Raw genomic sequence first — 23,043 nt, 5'->3', positions numbered from 1 at the left:
AGCGCAATGACCGTGACTATTACTCATTGCTGGTCGCTTATTCCTTCATCGGCTACTTCAAGTTAACTTCCACCGGATGTTATCTGAAGATCTCCATAGAAGATGGTATTCTCTTTAGATAGGTAAAGAGATACTCCCACAACACGGCAGACCATTTATTCTAGTTCCCAACTTTTGAACGTATAGACAAAACGTAGATATATGCAGAAACCTTCTCTGGAATTATTGAGTTTGTTGCGCTATGGTCTTGGAAGGTAGTAACAAAGAGTGATGGTCGCCTGGCCGCACTCTCAGTTAGCTCATAGTCTACCCGTCTGAGTTCCATTCGGCCCACCTTTACCGTTTGGTCATATTTTCTTGGCATGTCTCAGTCTTTCGTCGTCTCAAGATTCGCTCGGTTACCTTTTTTTCTCCGTCGAGCTCGTAGTCACCGAATTTTTGTGAAAGTGAAATATGTTCGTGTTCAGTGCATTTTAATTTCTATGGAATGAAGAAAGTGTAAAATTAGATTGCAGGTTCCATGGAAGATATGAAAAGATATGATCAGTGATAGTGAAGTGATATTGATCTCTAGATAGTAGTGATACAGCTGTGCCCCCAAGTGCACAAAAATTAATGCAGTCGTTATGGCGAAGATAAGATTAAAGCAACTTCTTGCGTTCCTGATTTGTTTGGAAAATTTACTCTTTCTCGCAGGTAATTCACACTAATTGCATGCAAATCGTGGATGTCTTTTCCACCAAAACTCTTCTGTAACTTTGCGGAAATCTGTACGTTTTCAACTCGATGGCCTTTGAAATGTTAAATGCATTGAGGTTAAACCGAAGAGAAATTTCGCTAAATCGATGTCGACGTCATTGACGGCTAGCTTCCATCCAGTGAATGTGTTTCTTTCACGATCGACTAATCGTCAACAACAATTTTACTGATTTTTCGGCATTGTCATATTGATCCATGATGGAGTGACCATTCGACAGTGGCTCAGCGCAAATAAGCTGGTTGGCTTGGGGCTAAAATTAGATACATATTTTCGCTGGGGCTTGTCCGCTAGTATACGTGCACTGGAAAATATATTAACTTGGCAACTATTTATCGCAAAAGAATGGCATGAGCATGAACAAAACTGGTTTACAGTTAGTCACTTTATTACGGCGCAATGTTGAAGGACATCTGGTTTGGCGAAACGCAGATAGAACTGTGAAATGAGAGGGTGGACAGATCAGAAAACACTTTCAAAGAGGGCATTAAACTATCTTTTTCAACAAAAACTCGATCTATGGCGGGTTTGCTTGCAAATATTTAAGTAACTCGATTGTTTATTGTTGGTGTAGGGTTTATACTTGATTGTTGTTTTCAATGTGTGGAACCAAGTCAGCACAAAGTTGCTCGAGTTGGCATAATGCAACTCTTCGTTTTATTTTATGGTTCGTAGTCCAAATGAGCTTCAATGTTTTCCAATTGTTAAGGATATTGTTCTCTCCCGTAACGTAATCTTGAAATTGTCGATTTGGAGCTTAAAATGTTAGCATTTTTGGTTTATTTTCTTCAAGTATGCACACGAATAACCTATTACCACTAACGGATAATATTGTGAGGCATCAAAACAACCTCCAAGTCAGCAATTTATCTGGTCTTCTGCGTAATTCCTTTCAATATTACTACTGTGGAGGTTAACTGCATTGCACGCGTGGATTCTTATCATGTCGATTAAGCATGCCAGGTTCACTGTGAAATATCGAGTGGTCAGATACAACTTCCGGGTATGAATGCCTGTTGCAACTGGAAATGCATGTTGATTGGTCCGTGAGGATGAATTGAGTTCTGAAAGGTTTCATTACAATACATGGAGAAACGGAAGACTTTATTATTTAATGTTTCCTTTTCATTAGCAGAAGCTGGGTGTGGCTTCAACATAAAACCCATTGTATTATTTCCTGAAACGCCTATGCAAATTGTCCCCTGTCTACGACGTTAGTAGTCTTATGCGAAATTGAAAACGTCTCCCAGAAACTGAGATAGCGCAAATTCTTCCCTGAAGAAAACCTCAAGAAATCTTCATCTAAGGGGTGAAGAGGCGGTGCAGCTACATACTAACTGCAGAGACATCCTTTTCCTCATATTGGCTACTCTGTGATGTTCAAGTATGCTGATATGCACATTACGTTATTGGTAGCTCCATGCCAACCAGCTTGATATGGTATTGTAATTTTGTGCTGATCCTTCATTATAGGAGCAGATTCAACTGATTCGGTCCCGCCAGTTTTGTTCCAAAAGTTCTTTTACAGTTAGAAACATTGCGTATATCTCCGCCTAGAGAATGGCCTTTATATGGGCCGGACCGATTATATAGCCGCGAAAACATTCCTTAGCCCGACTCGCTTTGCAAGGCTGTCCTTTTTATGAAGATTATAATGTTGGCAACCCAAAAGCTCTGTAGTTATTTAACGATCATCCTTTTCTTTTGGTAATCAAGATCGAGTACGTCTTCTCAAAACTAAATCTGGAAATCATATGATCATAGGCATGATAAGCATTAGAGCTAAATGATATTTGTCCAGTGATTTCCAAATAGACGCAGGACAATACAATTGGTCGTCCTTTCACGCGCCAATGATACCAATTCCGCGTCCGGATAGCTGAGTGATTAGAGCAGCAGGCTGCCGTACGGAAGGTCGCGGTTAAAATCTCACTGTTGGCAGTGGCATTTCAATCATGATTTGACGTCGGATGCCAATCGACTAAGCTGTGAATGAGTACCTAAATCAAATCAAGGTAATAATTTCGGACGAGTGCAATGCTGACCACATTGCCTCCTACATTTTACTGTAGTGTACCATTGCGGTCTTGAATGAAGTGCTCTAACACATTTCAAGGCCCTGATCCAATATGGATTATTCCGAGTTGTTACAATCTCAGTAGATGCCGGATTTTACTTAATACTAGCACGAAGTGCCAAGCAGGCTCGGATGATCTTACCTACTTAAAAACTAAAGGGGCGTTGGTGGTGATGGCCGGTGGTAGGTTAGTGGGAGAATCCGTTAAGAACTCTCCGCAACATCGAGCACGTATGCAGAATGGTGTACTTCTGCATGGTTTGAACCAGACTGTGTGAGAGTCCCAGGACATCAAGGGAAGCCGTGATGGATTTAGGTACAATTGCTGTAGCTGACAATATTATGGGAACCACAACCACCCGCTCCAGACGCAAAATTTCTATGATTTCTCAAGTCAGTGGCTCATAGTTCACCTTCTTCTCTACCTATTTCCGTTCAATGCTGCTATTATGCGGAATAGCAACATCAATACTATACGCGGAGCGACCTGTCTAGTCAACTAACAATACGCCAGGTTTAAAAAAAGTCATATACGCCAGGTTTGTTGTGCTGAATGTGGCGGTCAGTTAAAACTTGCCAGTCCCAATACATGCTGTAAGCAGAACTATCAAGTACTGCTTGCGGCGCATATTGGTAAACCAGACATTCCCGTGATCAGCCCATGCTTGTTTGCAAGTTTTTGATGAATCATCTTACATACAGCATTGTCGTTCTCCATCCGCTCTTTCAAGATGAGCTTTTTATAAGCTCGAGTGGCGTCCACGTCGTCCTAAATGGCACACATAAATTCCTCCGTCTCAGCAATGAGCTCCCCAGTACACAATCATCTAATTGGTAAATTCAAATCGGCAAATGGCTGCCAAAGATAATTTACGTGTTTACCGTGCATTGCCTTCGACTTCCATTCATCGGTCCGCTCTTGGTCCGAACTCACCCCACTCAGAGGATTGAAAAATCAATTCTTCAAGTTAAGTGGAGCCAGCCCACAGTCTGCCTTACAGACAGCCGCATGCTCTGTTGCTCTATGCTGTAAAAATAAGCGCGCAGCGAGTCGACTTGGCGGTGATGTTGTGCCGCCACGTCAATCACACCCCTACCTCCGATGCCACGAGGCGGGTTCATTCGCCCCACGGCAGAGTTTGGATGATGCATTTGGAATTTGGACATAGTAGTCTGTATCCGCCGCTGGACGTTTTCCAGATCGGTCTTCGTCCACGGCAATATTCCGAATACATAAGCCAGTGAAGGGATAGCGTATACATTCAATGCGCTTACCATATCCCTACCCGAGAGATGCGATCTCAGCACCAGCTTCACATGTCGCAAGAATTCGGACAGCAGAGCATCCTCCATATTACCAACTAGAGCATGAGTTCCTTGCAGAATTTCTAGATACTTGTAGAAGCCTGTCTCGGTCATAGCTTCGATGTGAAGGTCACCAATGCTATGCCTAGCATAAGGATCCAGATGACCTCTGCGGATGACTTGAATTCGACCCTTGTCTATTCCAAACTCCATTCGAATATCAAGGTTGAACATTTCTACAATTCGCAATAGATTTCTAAGATGGTCGTCAGTACCAGCATACAACTTGATGTCATCTAAGTACATCAAATGTGTCAGTTCGCACCTATTACGTATGCTACACATTATTGCAAAACCATGCCCTCTAGCATCATTCAGAAGCCATGAAAGGGAGTTCAGTGCCATGCAAAACCAAAGGGGACTCAACGAATTGTCCTGAAAGATGCCTCTCCGTATATGGACAGACTCTGAAATATTTGTACCCTGAGATGAAGGCACTGATAAGGTGGTGTGCCACCCTTCCATGACTGTCGCCAAAAACTATATTAGTTTCGGATCAATGCGATACAGATGTAGAACATCGATCAGCCAGGTATTGGGGACGCTGTTGAAAGTCTTGGCATAATCGACATAGCAACTGAAGAGGTTTCTTTGAACTCTAGTTGAATTTGTGTAGGCAAGCAAGTAATCGGCATTCTGTCTGCAGGTCCTGCACCGTGTCCTTCTTAGAGATAAGGTAGGTAATCATGCTGGGCGGGTAACTCCCAAAGTCCACCCATAAATTCTTTCGCTTCCATCACCGAAAACTGTACTGTCCGGACGCCCTGTTGGTATTCGTTGAGTGATCTGAAACAAACTCCGTTGGTTCTTCGGGTACGTTGTATTCTGGACAGGTCTGGAATGACTTTCGCCATACGACAGAAAGTTTCTGCTTTAGTGTGTCCAGAATTTTAACTACGGGTGTTTCACTGGGGATATCACAGTTCCTGAAAACCTAGCCTAGCAATGTCCTGCCTTAATGAGTCCCGAAGACGTTCCAGACGAATTTTCCATGGTGGATCTCTTCGGTCACTCAAACTAATAACATGAAAGCGAATCTTCTGACCGTGCAATCTGACAAGCCGTAATTGCAGCACAATACACAAGTGATTATAGTTACAGCAGCAACATATCGACACACAGCAATCTCATCATTGATTTGAGATGGAATTCTCGGAGTTTCCGGAGATGTATAGAACCTGGGAACACCTGCTCTAAGCAAAGGGTCCATTTCCGAGAATTCTATACACGCTCTTTGGAATTCGTCCTGAACCTCAGCGGAAACCTTCGCTGGACGGTGGAGAAGAGTGCTTCGGCGAGTATTGAAACTGTTGCCTGCAATGCGGCATGGTGTTGTTGATGCCGCCGCCTTTTTCGGAAGCTTTGGTGCGGCCCCCAGGCATTATGGATTCTGCGCTCAGCCTTAGTTTTTATATGGCCCAATATATATGGAGCGATTGGAGATGAATTTATACCCATTATGAAATCAATGCGTCTTTGGTCCAAAAGTATGATATCACACCATATCTGCCACTTTCCTACAAGGATCGCTTGCCAGGGGATCCCATTTTGGCGGGGTGACGTGATTTGAGTGCACCCATTTGTTATTATATTGACTGTATTGATGAAAAAAGATACATTGCCCAGGTTGAGGATCTTTACTTCTGTTCCTATTCTGTCTTCTATTAATGTTGGAACTTCCTTGACAAATATAATGAGCAATAACACCACATACGTCACATGCCTTCACTCTTGGCATATTAAATAGCTTTTATAAATGCTTCACTGGGAACTTCATCCTCGTTATAGGGGAAATAATGAGAACACCAAAAAAATTTACACTATTCGGCGGTTGTGATGTCGATATATTATAGGTATTTGAAGGTGCTTTGCGGGAACAATGTCTAGCGCTTTTGTTGGCATTCAATAAGTCAGGATGTTGAAAATTTAGGCCCCTAACTTCCCTACAAACCACCTATGGTTATAAATGTGAATGTCTTGCCGCAATCGATTCGACGATTGATTAGTGCCGTGGCCGCTTTTTAATGCTGCAAATTCTTTTTTGAACTGTTGCCCCTCATCTATACTTCAGATGAAAGTGCGTGCGCTATGCATCCTCTTCACTGGCTTCCAGAGTCGATATTTATAACCTGAAGTATAAGTCCGTGAAAGAGCCGCTGGTTACGAATGTATAGTGGGTTAGGCCACCCTAATCTTGATCGATGTTCGCTTCGTTTGCTTGATGACCATAATTACCTCGGTTTTTCATTTTCTTCCCCGTACTAATCAAATTAACAGTAAATTTTGCCTTTCGGAATCCTAACTTCATATCCGAAGACCACTCTCCCTTTTTGCCTTTTTGAGATGGATACAAGCCTATTAAAAATGACCCGTTCGAAAAGTTTACCGATCCCCTTAAATAGGCATATAGACCTATAACATGAAGGAGAGCGCAAGGCTTATTTGGCTTCGGGATTAGCACAAGCTTCTGTTGGCCCCACTTTTTCGGGAAAATCCTCTCTTTGAAGGTTAGATATTGTCTTATATTTGTAGTCAAGCCTAAAATTGATAGACCAGTAGCTTACTCCAAAATACAATTTTTATTTTACAATGTAGATATATATTTCGGGAGCAACTTACTCCCCTTCATCAGTAAAAAGCTACTCTTTGCTACTGGTCTATCAATTCACGTCGTAAATGTTTCAGTGGAGCACGTTGGAACTTTCTGAATGACCCCCACCAGAAAAACAGACATACAAAACGGCATTTCTACGTTCTGTATGCTTGCCTGTCCGTCTGTCGCCTGGCACATGCAGTTTTCTTTGAAACGGTTACACTTATTGACACGAAATTCGGTAAAAGGATGGAACTATGAACTCTCACATATGCGGGGAATTACACTGCAGCACATTGAACTTTTGGAATACCTAAAAGATAGCTGCAATTTTTTTTTCATATATAGACACGGGGTATCAAATTAAAAATCTTCGTTAGTAATTACCGAAGCATTAATTTTGACACAAAAAAAGGGGAGGAGTTCGGGTTCCGAAAAGAGTTAATTAATTCAGGGATCCACTCTTAGAAACTACCCTACCAAAAAATCTGAAAAAAGTATGGTGGTCCATGCATCTGGGCCCCGAAATTCTCTTCATTATGATTTCTATTCAAATAAAGTTACAACAGTGGAATCCCGAGGTTTCGTACATCGATTGTTCGTATTTCCGGCTAATTCGTACAAATTTGCCAGTCTTATTTAATTAATTTTTAATTTTCCTTACTTTGCATTCCCGATAATTGGTAATCCTGATATTTTTTACCAAATTGTCAATCCTTTAACCATACGAATTATTGGCATTCTACTATAATAGTATATTATTATATTTTGTAAATTTACTGCAAACATCCTCCTCCCGAGAAATAAATCGCTTTTTCCACGAAAAAAAAAAAATTGACAAGAAAATTTTTAAATCTTTAATAATTATTAAAGAAAATTCATTTCACCAGTTGTTAAAATCCTATGTACTTCACTAGATAATCAATGGTAGTGATAATGATCATATGAATGATAATGAAGAAGTCACAATTGAATTTTCACGTCGATCGGATGAAAACTCGTCGAGTTCTCATTTCTCGCCAATTTCGCAAACGTGATCTCGAAAAAAAGGTGTTCGAAGTATCAGACACACTATGACCAATGGTTTGTGTAAATGAAAAAAAAATATTTTTCTCCAATTTTTTTTTTTATTTTGAAATATCTGAAAAAAGAAAGACCAGTGTGAAAACTGATTACTTAATATTTTGGCGAGAATAAAACCACTTAAGTATTTTTCCACTACGTTTCTTTATTTGTTGAAATATTTAGAAAAAATGATTCCTTCCTTTAAAAATTAAAAATAAAAGTTGTTTGGGTAAATCACACTTTTTCAGAAACCACGCACTGTATATCTACCAAATTTTTTGAATTTATTGCAAGTGGTTAAATATAGTAGATTCTCAAGGGATTCGGTATATTTTCAATGTAAGTGAGAAAACCACGTTCTGTATATATTGATTTTTATATCAAAAATTGTGGTAATTACATTGTTTTGATCATAGCTCCGTTATTAATTATCCCACTGATTTCTATTATACCCTGTTTTAAGGGTCTCAAACATTTTAAAGAAACTTTAGACCACTTTCCACTAGAGGTTACTGGTTTTGTAATATTTGACCTTAAAATTTACATTACGAATTTATGTTTGACGAGCTATAACTCAGTTCATATTGCACCTACAAAAAAATAAAATAAAATCGTTTTTTTTGCTCTTTAATATGCTTTTGACTCTGAATGACTATGAAAAAGCAAAAATCCATCTTTTTTGGAATAATTTAAAGAAATGTAGATAAAATGAAAATAATTTTTGCATATAAGCATCTTTTGAGGTGCTTGATTAACTTACCAAATCTGTTTTTAATTAAATTTAGAGAAACCCACTAAAAGGCAAAAATATTTGTTGCCTCTTTAGCTATGAAAAGGCGTGCCTAAAAAAATTAATTCGGAGGGTTCTGATATGAAAGCAAATGCAAACAAATTGAATGGGAACATTGCTTTGTTATGCTATTGATATTAAATATAATTAAATGTAGAAGAAAATATAAATCTGGCAAATGAAATTAATTTATCGGAATCGTAGGCTTGATGTTGAGTCAAAGTAAAAAAACGCACACATATTGCTTGTACTCCAAGAAGATTTTCCAGAGTATTTGACTTCGAGTTGATGAGTTGAATTCATGATTGTCGAATGATTCCAAGCACTTTCTGTGGTTCTTCCTTTAAATTATATAATAATTATTGTGAATATGTTCGTATATCTTTGTCTATCAATCTGTCTCGGCTTTCAAAGCCATTTAATGCTGTTCATATCATTGCGTGCACACCGAAACCTCCATATTCGTTTTAAGAAAATCGAATTTTGAAAAAAGAAGATGCCACTGCCCCCTTACAAGGTTATTTCAGGTTAAAATTAAATTTTTTAGTATTAAATTAATTTTTTTTCTCGATTTTACTTTTTTTACATACTTTGATAGATAATACGTTCAAGAATAACAATGTGAAATGTTGTATTTATATCTATTTTCGTTTTAATTCTATAAACATATTTCCAAGCGCATGTGGTCAGTAATAAAAGTTTTTTCCCAAAACATATTATGGATTACTCTATCTTCAAAAATTTGTCAAACTGCTGAAATTAAAAATTTTGTCCGATTTTAGATGCGTACAGTAGATTTTCATCAGAACTAAAGAAATATTTTTGTTGAATTTGGTACCAAATCACTTGGAAAGTCTGGGTACTAACCCATGGGATTCGCTCTCCTTATATTCTTAGGTTGCATCACCTGCACACTGTGGTGGCCGTTTTTTTTTTTAATTTTTAGTTACTTTAAACTTTTTAATTTTAATTTAAAGAACTAAATAAAGAAGTGTGTAAAATTCCAAGTGACCAGGTTTAATAGTTTATTTTTATAACACTGCTAAAACATAAGCCATATTGGCTGGGTAACCCACCACCGTGCCTTCGTCCGGAAGGGGAAGATTATGATTAATTGCATATAATTAGATAATTATGATGTTCCACAGCTGTAGACCCAGTAAGGAGCGCTGTGAGATACCCGCAGAGACAACGTCCTTCTGAGGTTCGTCATCAGTGTCTTGCCAAAGCCTCCGTTCTTGTAAATAGCTGTTGACAATAGCTGCAAAAAAGGCGTGGATTGCATCTTTGGCCAAGCCAGTAACTATTTTAATGGCATCAATGGTTCATCTGGTTTTACGGAACCCATACTGCCGATCTATTGTAGATTACTCGCGCTACCAGTTTCTCCACACTGTCCAAAAAACGCTTTAAACGCTCGTATCTCCGGTAATATTGAGAATTTCGGAATCTTTTGAGAAATTTTAAACGCTCGTATCTCCGTTAATATTGAGAATTTCGCTGAAAGGAGCTTAATTCGTGATAACTTGTATAGAGGAGAGTCTATATAGGTTGGGGGGTCTGGGATGCGGGAAAATGGACGGAAATTGGGGGAATATTTTGAAAAACTTTAAACGCTTGTATCTCCGCTAATATTGAGAATTTCGCGAAAAGGAGCTTAACTTCCACTTGAAACTTTTTTATCTAATTCCTGATGTTAAATAGGTAGGAATACGGGATACTTATCCGTCTGGTGGTGGCCTCCTTCTGCTGCGAAAATAGTGTTGAATAGGCATGCCTATTGTGTTGCTTGATTTTCCTCCCGATCAGTTTCTGAATAGCTGAGGATTATACCCATTTTTAATAGCGGTGTCAATAATATGCTGTCATTCCTTATTGAAACTGCATTCTCAAAGAGGATATATGATCAGTCGGTGAATCATGCAATTATAGGCAGCCATTTTTTGGAAAAATGTATGATGTGCAGTTGTTGGTATCGTTTTCTGCGTTGCTGTAGGTTTACTGTATATCTCGAACTTAAGAGTTGACGATATTTCGATCTAGGAAGTGTAGAGCCCCATCCTTTTCTACCTCTAGTGTACACTCGATTTTATGATGAATCTTGTTTATAGAGGGGATGATCATGTCGATATCATCTCTTCTAACAATCGCAAATACGTCGTCTACATACCTAAACCGATTGATGACATAAACCTTTTAGTGAGTAACGGCGAAAAGGGGTTCCCCATCGCTACTCCCGAAGTAGTTTTAGAGAATCTATCCCGAAACTTAAAATAGTTTTCGTTTATGTAGAGTCTGGCAAGGTTTGTATAGATATTTTTTTTCCCCATTCCGGACCAGATTCAAACTTGCTCAGCCATCTCTCGAGTTAAAAAATTGACTCTTTCACTCGCGTGTTGGGAAACAATGCGTTGCAGCTATTTAGGTGATTTTGTTGTTTAGGTATTTGGGTGGTATTACAGATGTGGCGGCGGCGTAGTCTAGGATGGGTCATATTAGCGCTCTGAACAATTTGATACTATTTTTATAAGGAGGGTCCCAAGAATGCCCAGTAGAGAAATTGGTTTCTTCCTCTTAAACATTTTTAACACTTTTTATGCTTTTCCAGACTACCTTAGTGTCTTTTTCAACACTGAGTGCTTCCCAAATCTCGTCCCAGGCTTTTTTCTTAGCCGCCTTCACCGCTTGTAACCATTTCTTGTTTGCAACAGAGAAAGACATGAAGTTGATATGATTGGCATTACTGTGATAGGCTCTCAGAGCTTGCCTTTTTTCTACAAAGAATGTTTTCAGATCGCTGTTCCACCATGGTTTGTGGGTGGTGCCCTTGCGGATTTTGAATGTCGACTCTTTAATTTTACTTTGGATTTCCGATGCCAAACCATTCAAATTCTCCGTGGGAGGGATGGACTACATAGAGGCCTATTTTGTATTTCTGTTAAATTACAATGGTGTTACTGTGAATGGCTATTGGTTTATGCCTGCTCTTAGAAATCGGTTGTACCGGCGCGGTCCAGGACCAGGATATAGTGTTCGAATTAGTGAGGGTGACATCTGAGGTAGATTCTCTTGTTTTGCCATTATTAACTGGTCCACAAAGGTTGGTGAACCGTTGTTGAGTGCTCTAAAGTCTGATCTACATATGGTGTTTGAGAGATGCCTCCCTTTACTATTCGCTATGGAATCCCCGAGTATAAATGACCTGGCATTTAGATCGCCTGCTATTATTGTGTTTGGAGCATTGCTAAGAAATTGAAATAATTTGTCCAGTTCTACTTTGAAAGTAGTAATGGTGATGTTTGGACTAAGGTTCAGGGTCTTAGCGGTAACGATGTCCTTGCATTTATGCCTTTTCGAAACGCAAGGGCAACTTCACCATAGCCATTTGAATTTGTACATAAGGTTGAAACCTTTTAGGTAACGAGACGAGTTAAAAGATAAAAAATCCTGTAGGGGTAGTATGTCATAGCCATGGGCATTTGCAAAGTATTCTATTTCAGACTAATTGTTAGCTAGGTTTTGAATATTATATTGTAGGATGTTGACCATTTGCAATTTCTACGAATGTTAAGTCGCTCGTGATGTTGAGTTTGTCAGTCTGTTTTTTAAGGTTTTGTTTGTAAAACAAAACCTTATTAAAATCGGTTTACTGTCTGTCTGTCTGTCTGTCTGTCCGTCACACGCATTTTTCTCGGAGACGATTGTAGCGATTGGCACCAAATTTGGTAGAAAGGTGGGAACTGTGAACGCTCACGCATATAGTGAGTTACATCCTTTTACGTCGAATTTAAGGGGGGGGGTCCCCATACATGCAAAGGGAGGGTGTACATTTTTTTTCATCAAATATAGTCATGTCATGTCTTAGTTTTGACATTTGTTGAAAAGGTGGGGGTGCGGGGGGTTGAAAGTGGTAATTTTTTTAACGAACCCATTCTCAGAAACTACTCAACCGAAAAATCTGAAAAAAATCAGGGGGCTGTCACTATATGGTGCCTAGGCTCCAAAATACCCTCCATACCGATACCTGTTCAAATAAAGTTAATAATAGTACATTACCATAATTTTTAGTAATTGGCAGGAAAACCCCCCCCCCCTTCAGTTCACTCTAGAACCACAAAATTTTGCAGGAATATAGGGTACAGCATAGAGCATGATCCTGCCAAATTTGGCGAAAATCGCACTATTACTAACCAAGTAATACTAGGTCAAAGCTGCGCTTCTCTGAAAATTCGAGACTATGAATGTCAATATCACTTGAAAGTGGCTATTTTCACATAATATATGCATATTTTACGTGCTACATGCTAATGGGACAAATGCACACCCAAATCTCTTTATAAAAGAAATACACAAAACCTTTCATACCTGAAGCGTCTAGCTTCCGGTTTCCCGACTTGTTTGATTTTCTGTATGTTTTCTGTCAAAGATGAATCTTTATCTTTGAGGAGATGCTGTTCATGAGTTTGAGAATTTGCAACAACACTTTTTGATACTCGGATACAGCCGTGTAGGTTGGGTGTTCGAAAACAGGATGGTTTGGCGTAGGTGGTTCTTGATAGCCACCTTTGGGAAAGGGTGTTCTGGTGTTTGGGCGTGGATTTGATTTAACTGCAGAATTGAATTTTTTACTCCGTCTGATGGTTCTGTTGAACTCATCTTGAGGATTCCTCGTCCAGTTGTTCGGACTTGCTCTTTTCTCCAGCGGAGGGAAGGCAACGTCACAGTCAACATCGCAGTCCAATGAATCATAATAATTTTTTACTTCTCTGGTAGCTTCCCACATGGAGATATTTTTTATTGCTGCCGTCTTGATGATCGTCAAATGTTCGATCCAGATGGTGCAATTTTGTCCCTGGCGTCGTGGTCTAGCAAGAGTTGCCATTACGCTGATCTTTAGGACCACTGCACTTTAAATCTCGATTTCGCTTTACAGTTCGGGCAATGTGGCCCAATCTATTGTCTTGGTCTGTTCAAGTAATGGTCAACCTCTACCCTCACGCTACCGATTGAGTTATGTTTGGGGGATCTCAGACCTTACGAAGATTAGTTTGACTGTTCAAGATGGAAGGAAGACATTTTTGTTTTCCTTAGATCTGAAATTCAGCCTTTGCATTTTCGCCACTTTAATCGGTAGTATTTCATCTTCTGAGAAATCCATGGGGATACCTTTAATAATCCCAAATCTATGGGTGTCTTTTAAGGAAATCTATGCTTGGAAATCTTTCGGATACCATGTTGTTCGCACTGGACGCTGACCTACAATAAACTTTTATCCTCGTTGGCCCATCTTCCTTGACCATAATTACCTGGTCATTGAGATTAAGACGCCTCGTAAGTTTATGGAAATTGAGGGGCTTGAAAGCCTCAATTCTTTCTTGTCCATTGATTTTGTCTATGTATGTCGTGGGGTTGCTTCTCTCAACACATACTATGTACGCTTTACATTGAGCGTTCTCGCCGTATTTGTACACTGGGGTTGTTTGCTCCATAGGAACTATATTTTGCTTCTCTATTGAAGAAAAGGTTTTACTTAGGTCCTGAGACTGGGTAACCTCAGGGAAAGCTTTGAGTTGAACCGTGGCTGGTAGAATTCCAGAAACCTTTTGCTGTTTAATCGTGGGAGATTGAATTGGGGATCTTGACAGGCTCCTCGAAGCCCTTCTCTCGATTTCTGTTAGGTTTTTGAACTATGGCCCTATAGGTGTCTGAGGAGATGTTGACATTTGGGAGACGGACCGGTCTAAATTAATTTTCCCCTTGTCCGGGGGTTCACATTCCCTAACCTCCATGGCCTATCTTGGCTGAGGCAGAAATGCCTGGGAAAACACATACCAAAGAATACAGAAACAGATTTCTACTTACAAGGTTTGATTGGATTTAAGAGCAGAAATAAAACTTAAGCATTCACCTTTTTTTAGCAGGAACAGATTCACAGCCAAAAGATCAAAACAAAAAGAAACACGGTTTATTACATCCACGCGGATGGGCAAAAAGAGATTTAACTGCAAACTAAACAGCACTGCCGATACAAACACGAAGTGCGTCCGCCCACGGCAGATGTCACGAAACAAGTGTGGCTTAGTAAAGCAAAGGACCTTTATTGAAGACACAGGCTGTCACATAGGCTGCAATCTCAACGATGACAAAGACTCCATTCAAGTGTTTTGGAGAGATTTTCGAAATCAATTCGTTCGAACTCTCATTGTTGTCCTGCGTAAAACCTCCGACACATCGCTTCAGGAGGGCATCTTCGCTCAGACAGGCTTCATAGATAAGCTTGATGGCCCCCAAAGCATCCTTGGGAAGAGCACTGTACGTGTGCTTGAACGAACCCAATGCAGCTGCAGCTTTCTGCAATTCGCACCGCAAATTAAGGTAACATATTTGACCTACTGCTAGTTCGATAAGGGAGTAATTGATGGCTATTGTTGGAGTTAGTTATCCGGTCTTGGACTGTGATCAGTCACAGCGTCGATTCGCTTCAAGTTCTCGCCGATCTCCTGTGTGGAGAAAATTCGATCCCTCTGTAGCAATCCTGCTATTATTATAAAATAAACCATTATATATAAGAATATATACCATATATGATATAATATTGTCATATAGTAAATGCTATTATTCTAAAAACAAAATGAAATTTTCTCTTTCAAATTTCAGAATGTGCACGTGATGAAGAAGGTCCTTACCAAGGAAAATATATAGGAAAGTTAAATTCGTACCATCATCAGGTAAACTCTATCTAATTACTATGTGAAATATGGTTCTATTTAAGTTGGATTGTAGGTATCAGGAGAAATTTATGCAGTTAACGAATTTACATTGCTCTTAACAAATTTCAATTACGACGGCGACGGATTGGATACATTCTTTTGGGCTGGTGCTGCTAATAGGCCTGGACCACAAGGTTTCATCGTTCCCGATGAACATGGAAAGTAAGTTTTCAGTATTTTACGTAATTTTTTACTTGTCTAGTAATAATATAAAATGTTTGCAAGGTCAAATCAATATCTTTCACTTCACCTATTTTCTCCAAATCCACAAAATATTTTTTAAAACCTTTTAACCTATAATTACATTATTTTCTATTATTTCCTTTTTATTTCTTTTTTCAGTACCAATGTGTTAGAGCGTTATTTTAATAGGGAATTCACATTAACGCTCCCCGATAATAAGAAACTAACAGAGATAAAATGGTTTGCAATCTTCGACCTGAATAGTCAAAATAACTTTGGAGATATTTATATCCCGGACGAGTTTGAACCGCCAATGGCACAAAGAATTTCTACTTTGTTGAAACGAAGTCACAATGTTACTAGTTCAAGCATAGAAATATTAGATTCGAAGACAATACGAATTCCAGATTTAACATATGATGGCCTAGGTAGAGAGACATATTTCTGGGCTGGAGTTGGTCCTCAGCCATCTAGTAAAGGATTCAAAATTCCGGATGAGATGGGATAGTAAGTCACTTTATTAGAAAACTCACCCCACGAATTTGATATCATTCTCTTCTAATTTCAGTTTAGACTCGATTCGGAAGTATGACAAGGAAACGATAACCCTAGAATTGCCGGGAGATAAAACTATCTTTGATATCGATTGGTTCAGCATCTATGACTTAGAATTGAAAGAGAATTTTGGATCGGTCTTGATCTCTGATGGTTTGAATGTTCCACCGTCACTGGTGAAAGTTTTTCCGTTGAAGCAATCGTTGCCGAATTGCCGACAGCTACATAAAAAGTTACTCGTATCTTGGGAAGTATTTGGTCCACAGATTACTTTCCAACTATCTGGTCAAGTGGGAGAAAACGAGTATATGTCGTTTGGAATTTCTGGATCAGAAACCAGCACTCAAATGATTGGTGCAGATGTTGTGGTCGCGTATATTCATGGAGGAAGAGGCTTCACTACAGATTATAATATTACATCTTTAGCACCGGTAAGTTATCTTCAAATAAAAAATGGTAAAAGTTATTTTCGCACACATAAAAGTGGAAAAATTGAGAATACAAGGCACAATCGTTTAAAATTTATAATGAGCCTTTTTGCTTAAACAGTATTTATATTGGGTGTACAAGTAAGTTTTGTAGTTCTTAGTGAACAAGCAGGCGTTCGTAGCTTTTGAAATGGTAGAGCCCTCCAGAATGGGGGACAAATAGTAATACTTACTTAACATTTATTGATGAATGAAAACCAGTAGAATACTATTCTGTTTAAGGTTAAATTTTAGTTAAGGTTAAGGTTAAGTTTTATAAAAGTAGTAACTTTGTTTTCTATAGTTCGTTTTAACTAAAATTATTTAAAAGGAAATTTTCCAGTTTAACTATAGATTTACTGTACTTTACTTTATTTTTCTATTGTATTTAGTTTTGTTGCCCTTAAGAATAGAACAAATGGTTCTTGAAATAGCGTATGTGTGATAGGAAAGTAAATTTGAATCAAAAATTACTATAGATAAGGTAATAATTTATTTGATGTAGAGTAGTTTTAGTTTTTCCCCCCAAATAACTACGACAAAACTTATTTGTGCATCTGACTAGGAGCCAACATTTTTATTACACACAAATTATATATGACGAATAATTGAAAATTATTATTAAATTAATTATTCATTATCAAATAACTAAATTATTAAATATTAAATTATTAATTATTTTTACTATATTAATTATTCAGTGTGTCCAAGTGCTGGGTCAGAGCAAGGGTGTATGCAGAGATGATCTATTGGGTGGTCTGGACAGTTTTCAGTTGAATACATTTGCGAGGGAGGATGGAATCAATACCCTCGTATTCAGGCGAACTTTAATTTCGTGTAAGTGAAATCTAAAACAAATATTTTGCACTTTTCCCTTTTCTATATTTTCCATTTTATTTACAACACTTTCCTTGCAGCTGATCCTGGTGATAAAGTAATTTATCTAGATCATCCGATGCAAATGGTCTGGGCAATTGGTCCTTTAGATTCTAATAAAGAACCCGCATATCATGATTTGTACCCGAAAGCAAATGTAATAATTAATTTTAACTCCACGGAGCCTGTAAATGATTGTGTCAGCTTCACGATGGGTGAAGAGCCAGTACCGGAAGTTTGGGATAAATCTCAAATATTTGATCGCGCTATTCGCAGTTTTAATGCTGTTCTAGGACCTGCTGGAGGTAAACGAGGCTACCAAGGAATAACTGGTTCGTTAAATATGAATTTATGTAAGATATCCTGTTAATATTTTTGAAAATTGCAGGACACGTTTCAAATGGCTTGGCTTGGTATATTAATGGGCTAATGATTCCTGAATTGTGGCTTCGTCGAGGTCTTACATATTCATTCAAGGTAATGAGCACATATTTTGATATTTTTTAAAAATTTTGGCGAACATTTTAGTATGTTTTTTGGATTTTGAATATGAACAGCAAACAAAAAAACCTGTTACAATGAACCGATAATTCAAAGTGTTATATGAATAACAAGACGACTGATCTGACGCTGCCTACACAGGCTACAGGCGGTAATCGCTCCTTTATGTATAATCGCAAATACGACATGAGTGTGCATATATACAAACGTAAAATAGGCCCAAGCTATACCCAAATACATACTTACATGAATAGTCTACAATATTACCGACTCATTAGAGTGCGTAGCGCACTAACAAAAACCCTTTGTATAACTTTTACGAAACTGTTTGTTGGCATTTTTTTAATTCAGTTGGTTAGTGCAACGGCGTCCCTACTTCTTTCCTTCCCAGTCCACTGTTTCACTGCCTTTTCACACACACTTTATTGAGCAAGCCGAGCATGTTCATTCTGTTAAGGCACACCAATTGGAATTCACCTGTTTGGACATATGTGCCTTAATCGCCGCTTCGCAGTCGGTTAGAATAGTAATGCTTTATCTCCCATAGTTCGTTTCGAGGTTGAAGCAAGCACATCTATCTATGGCATATATACTTATTGGTTTAAAGTGCATTTTCTTTGGATCAATGACCTTGGCGCTCGCTCCCGCTGTTATGAGGTAATCAGTTGCTGGTTTAAGCTGTATGTCACTGTCGCGCTCTCCCTTTCCTGTTGCTTCAACGTGTTTCAAATTTCTTATCGAAATTAAATTTTGTTATCATATTATCCCTTGGTATCAGTAGAATATCAATCTTCTTTCGATTTAGGTAGCTCCCCGCCTCGCTGGTACTCCCGGACTTTATAAGCATCCCCTTTTTGCCTGCATCTGTATGTGCTGATGGAGAAGAGTCGATCCCAGAAGGACCACTAAGGATGGCGTTAGGCATGTCTTCGTTGACCATCGACAACACATGTCGGCCAGTCTTTGAAGTTTGTCTAACTTCCTGACTGTTGTGCTGAGTTCAACTCTATCTACTCAGATTAACTCCTCCCGGCTTTACCATTACAGAGTATATCCAAAGTAGTATCTTCGAGGTGCATCCCCATTTTCCCCTGTTGAAGATTATCAGTCCGATGCCTCCCGAGTTCTCTTTCCGGTTTCTAATGAAACTTGGACAGCCGCAAGCCTCCAACCAGGAACTCTGAAAGACATATACATGTTAAAAGTCGAAATTGTCCTCACTAACCTAGCTAACAGCGGGTCTCCTGGCTCATGCCTGAAACTCTGACCAATCCGTTATTCCTTCCATCTTGTGTTCGGGTTTGGGTTTCTTGGGAGCATTCTTGGGGCTGGGCTGATGTCTACTGTTCCCATCTCGGTTTCATCATTGAACTTAGCTCTATCTAAAGTTCTCTTAAAGGCCTTTTTTAGCTCCAGGCCCTTCTACTTTCTGCCTTCTGATATCCTGACCATAGACGTCTTGTCGCTGGTCTCTGCCTTCTGAACAAGGACCCTTGTTGGCTTAGTTCCACTGCTTGACTTTCCAGCTTCCCGCTTTCTGGATGTAGTCACCTCGTTCTCAATATTACGAAGTTGTGCTTTCGCCTGATTGATCAGTTTGTGTGCGTTACAGGGGCCTGTTTATTTGTTGGCATTTCTTAAGAACTCAAGAAGTCTTTTGACCTTGTGCCACAATAACACATCTGGTATTCTCTGCGACAACAACTAATACTAGAAGAACTCGTGCGCTGGGTTAAATTACTCTGCCACGATCCGAAAAGTAAAATTCGAAGTGTGACGGACATATTAAAACCGCTTCGTGCTTCTGTCAGTGTTCATCAATTTCGCCACTCTTCTTTGTTCTTATTATGGATACTGTCACAAGGGATACCCTACGTCCAGCGCCCTATACACTACTTTATGTAGATAATGTTTTCCAATAACTTGTTCAAAAATAGAGTGATCGTCAACGCGACCTCAGATTGAATCTGAATAAAACAGAGTTTCTGATGAAACAGGCCCAGAACTGAGCGATTTAAATATTTCGAATCAATGTTATCAACCAATGGAGAACTGGGTTATGAAATTTTTCCAGGCATTAGGTCAACCTGTATGAAATGGCATCCCGCAACTGGTGGTCTTTGTGTGTCGCAAATCCAAAATTTCCCGCAGTATCGTCCGCCCTGTCGCCTCTGTAGTTCTGAGCGTTGGCCGACTATAAAAGGCAATGAACGACGCCACGGTAATGGATACAACGGTATTGCGTTGTACTAGTGACGTAACACGATTTCATGGATTCAAAATGAGGACACCCGAGATGGATGTGGAAAAGTTTCGAAAGCAGCGTCCTCGATGAGGTGGTCACATAATTCTCGCTAAGGAGAATTCATTTGCCAAGATTGGTCTGAACATCTAAGTCGGTCGAAATAACGATATGCTGGATGTGATTTGAAAACCTCGCGACTGCATTCAGATAAGGCCATTGGCATGGACAAATTGAGGAACCGATCAAGTCGAGTCTGGACGGGCCAAAGGCTGAAGAAAAACGGGAAGAGGGCTCATATGATTCCCACGAATATGAGTATCAGGAGGTCCGCCGTGCCATAGTGCCAGTAGCACGGTAATTGAAACGACCAGGTATCGGTGAAGCCATTCGAATAATGTTAGTTACCATTGACTGTGATGACACCCTGGATTTGGGTAAGTATTTTTCGACTCTTGAGTTTAGATCAGTAGCGTTTTTTTTAAAGTAGGGTCACCGCGTACAGGGTATGTCTATTACCGCCTACTACCGCTCCTGGTAAACGAGTGGCTTGGCTCCTGGAAAGTCAAATTTCACCACCAAAAAATAGATAGATTGGCTCCGCGTATTCCGCGTCAGTCTATTCTGCAGCGCATTGCTTGACGCCTCTGTTGCCATAGATGGAAATCTATTTGATGAAGTTCCATATCTTGTATATGATATGACAAGCCACCGCAATATGCGGATATTAACTGCTTCTCCCGCCAGAAATGAAATTATCTTTGCCATTAACGCCGGGATTGACCGTCTCCATGCGGAACTTTTTCCTGGAATTCCTATAATTTCTGCAAAGCTGCTACTTCTAGTAATTTGCAAGCCTCGGAAGTCTGACAAGTCCATCAGGTAAAAGAAAGGGGCAGTTGTTGAGCTCCCCAGGAAGGGCACCCGTCCTGACTGTGTTAATTGGAAACGTCTTTACGTGCTTTTGGCTGTCTTATGTTAAAGATGTTGTTCATCAATTTCAAGAAAGCTTTCCACAACGTTAAAAAGGAGCATATTTGGAATGATTTGCGCAGGATAGGCATTCCGGAAAAACGAATGGCCATTTTCAGAGCAACCTGATTTGTTCTAAATTTGGAAATGCTGCTATTTCAACACCAACACGCCAATGCTCCCATTACTCCAGGATGCCGGCGAGTGGATCGTCCTCGATCTACATGGCGTAGAATGATGGAAGAGAACAAGCTTCTCGGAAAATCATGGAAGCAGTTGAAGCCAACATCGCTACCTTTAAACTGCCATGTGTAGTATTTTTCAATTGGAACCTGTTACCTGTCTAAAATCCTTTTCTGCGTACCATCAGTGCTTTGTGGAGTTCATTGCATGTTGACTTCAGTGTTGCGTTTGGGAGAAATAAAGAGCTGAAGGTTCTGGTTATACATATCCAATTAGGATAATACGAAGATTATTATATGGTAACAGAATGAACATAAAGGTGTGTATGAAATCCAGTGGAGAATATTGTATAAATTAGAACGAGGGATTACTCACGAGTTATATACTACGTGGAAACGAGGGTTATGTAAAGCGATACAACTGAAATTTGCGAAACTTCTTCAAAAGCAAGTCACAAGCTACGATTCTTGCGGAAAATATGTACATTTGCAAAAAATTACATATTGCAAAATAAATATTAATTGTGATTTACATGCTCTATTATCCTTTGTCCTAAAAAAGTCCAATGCATTTTCCGTAAGTTAATCAGTCCATAATGACAAATGACCAAACACAATCTTTTAAAGGTACGCGGAGGAAACAATCCACATTCCCCTGAATACTATCATCCATTAGTAATTACTGATGAACCTCAAGGAGGCTACGATCGTCTTTCCGATGCTAAGCAAAGCGAGATACGTGTTTTGGCTGGAGTTGAATTCACCAGACGTGGACGTCCAAAGCCCACAGCAGGTAAATTTTTGCTTGCATATATGATCTTACAAACGTAAAATTAAAATCTCTTCATTTCAGCTGGACCATTGTGTTTGGGGCGATACCCTCCAAACTACGATCGACGACTGGACGATAATTTCCCAACATTTAAGAAATTCAACAAGACTTTACGCTTCCATTGCGACGAAGGCGATCCTGCTATTTTGGAAATTACACCCAACTCTTCTTGGCCTGATATAGTTTATTATAACAGTTTCACCCATGCAAACATGGGATGGAAAATTCACATAGTTGACAGTTACGTTAGAAGAGCAAGCGCTGGTACAACAGGCACGATTTCATTTTTAGTATTCATCGCTGCACTTACTGTTGCAGTTTCAAGACTCTTTTAGGTGTATTAAATTATATTTGCTGATAATAATGAAACTAAATCGTTGAGTTCGTTACTCCTTTATGATAAGGTTTAGAGCAAAAAGTGTACTTACTTTTATTGCTGCTTCCTAAAAATTGTTTGCGACATGCACCTCTCATCCGAATGTTGAAACATCTAGACGTTAGAATCGACTCTAAATTGTTGTTGAAATGAATAAAACAAAGACAATTTTTCATGATTGCATAGATATATAATATCATGTAAATATAGGTATGTACATTTAAATAAAAACATTTCTTGTATCTTCTTATTTTATAAAACATAACAAACAATTTTTAATTTTTCCATGATTTCAATTTACATTTCCACGATCTGCATAGCTTCCGATAGAATATGTTCCTTGGTTGCAACTCTGCTGAATGGCGCAGGAATAATGGGTGGAAAGATGAAAAAGAGCATCTACAAACTATAATTCAATACATGGGAGTGAGAATCCGAAA

General features: G+C 39.2%; 1 protein-coding gene across 1 annotated transcript; it reads left to right on the top strand.

The window, feature by feature from the left end:
- The first annotated feature begins 289 nt into the window (after positions 1 to 289).
- Positions 290 to 22,927, top strand: LOC119657021 (protein Skeletor, isoforms B/C). Its single transcript, XM_038063769.1, has 10 exons — positions 290 to 696; positions 15,305 to 15,375; positions 15,431 to 15,579; positions 15,760 to 16,107; positions 16,169 to 16,586; positions 17,324 to 17,459; positions 17,540 to 17,830; positions 17,887 to 17,975; positions 22,023 to 22,188; positions 22,249 to 22,927. Exons 1-10 carry the CDS (start codon positions 627 to 629, stop codon positions 22,560 to 22,562), a joined length of 2,052 nt encoding a protein of 683 aa, XP_037919697.1. The 5' UTR covers positions 290 to 626; the 3' UTR covers positions 22,563 to 22,927.
- The last annotated feature ends 116 nt before the right edge of the window (positions 22,928 to 23,043 follow it).

This window comes from Hermetia illucens, chromosome 5 (genome assembly GCF_905115235.1).
Source record: "Hermetia illucens chromosome 5, iHerIll2.2.curated.20191125, whole genome shotgun sequence".
In the NCBI taxonomy this organism is placed as follows: domain Eukaryota; kingdom Metazoa; phylum Arthropoda; class Insecta; order Diptera; family Stratiomyidae; genus Hermetia; species Hermetia illucens.
Note: the sequence above shows the minus strand (reverse complement) of the source record. Positions and strands in the feature narration are given on the sequence as shown.

What these genes read in the sequence shown, in the direction of transcription:
- LOC119657021 (XM_038063769.1), top strand. Translation starts at nt 627, where the DNA reads ATGGCGAAGATAAGATTAAAGCAACTTCTTGCGTTCCTGATTTGTTTG. An exon ending in ATATTACATCTTTAGCACCG is followed by an intron (nt 16,587 to 17,323) that starts GTAAGTTATCTT and finishes TTAATTATTCAG; the next exon opens with TGTGTCCAAGTGCTGGGTCA. An exon ending in CAGGCGAACTTTAATTTCGT is followed by an intron (nt 17,460 to 17,539) that starts GTAAGTGAAATC and finishes CTTTCCTTGCAG; the next exon opens with CTGATCCTGGTGATAAAGTA.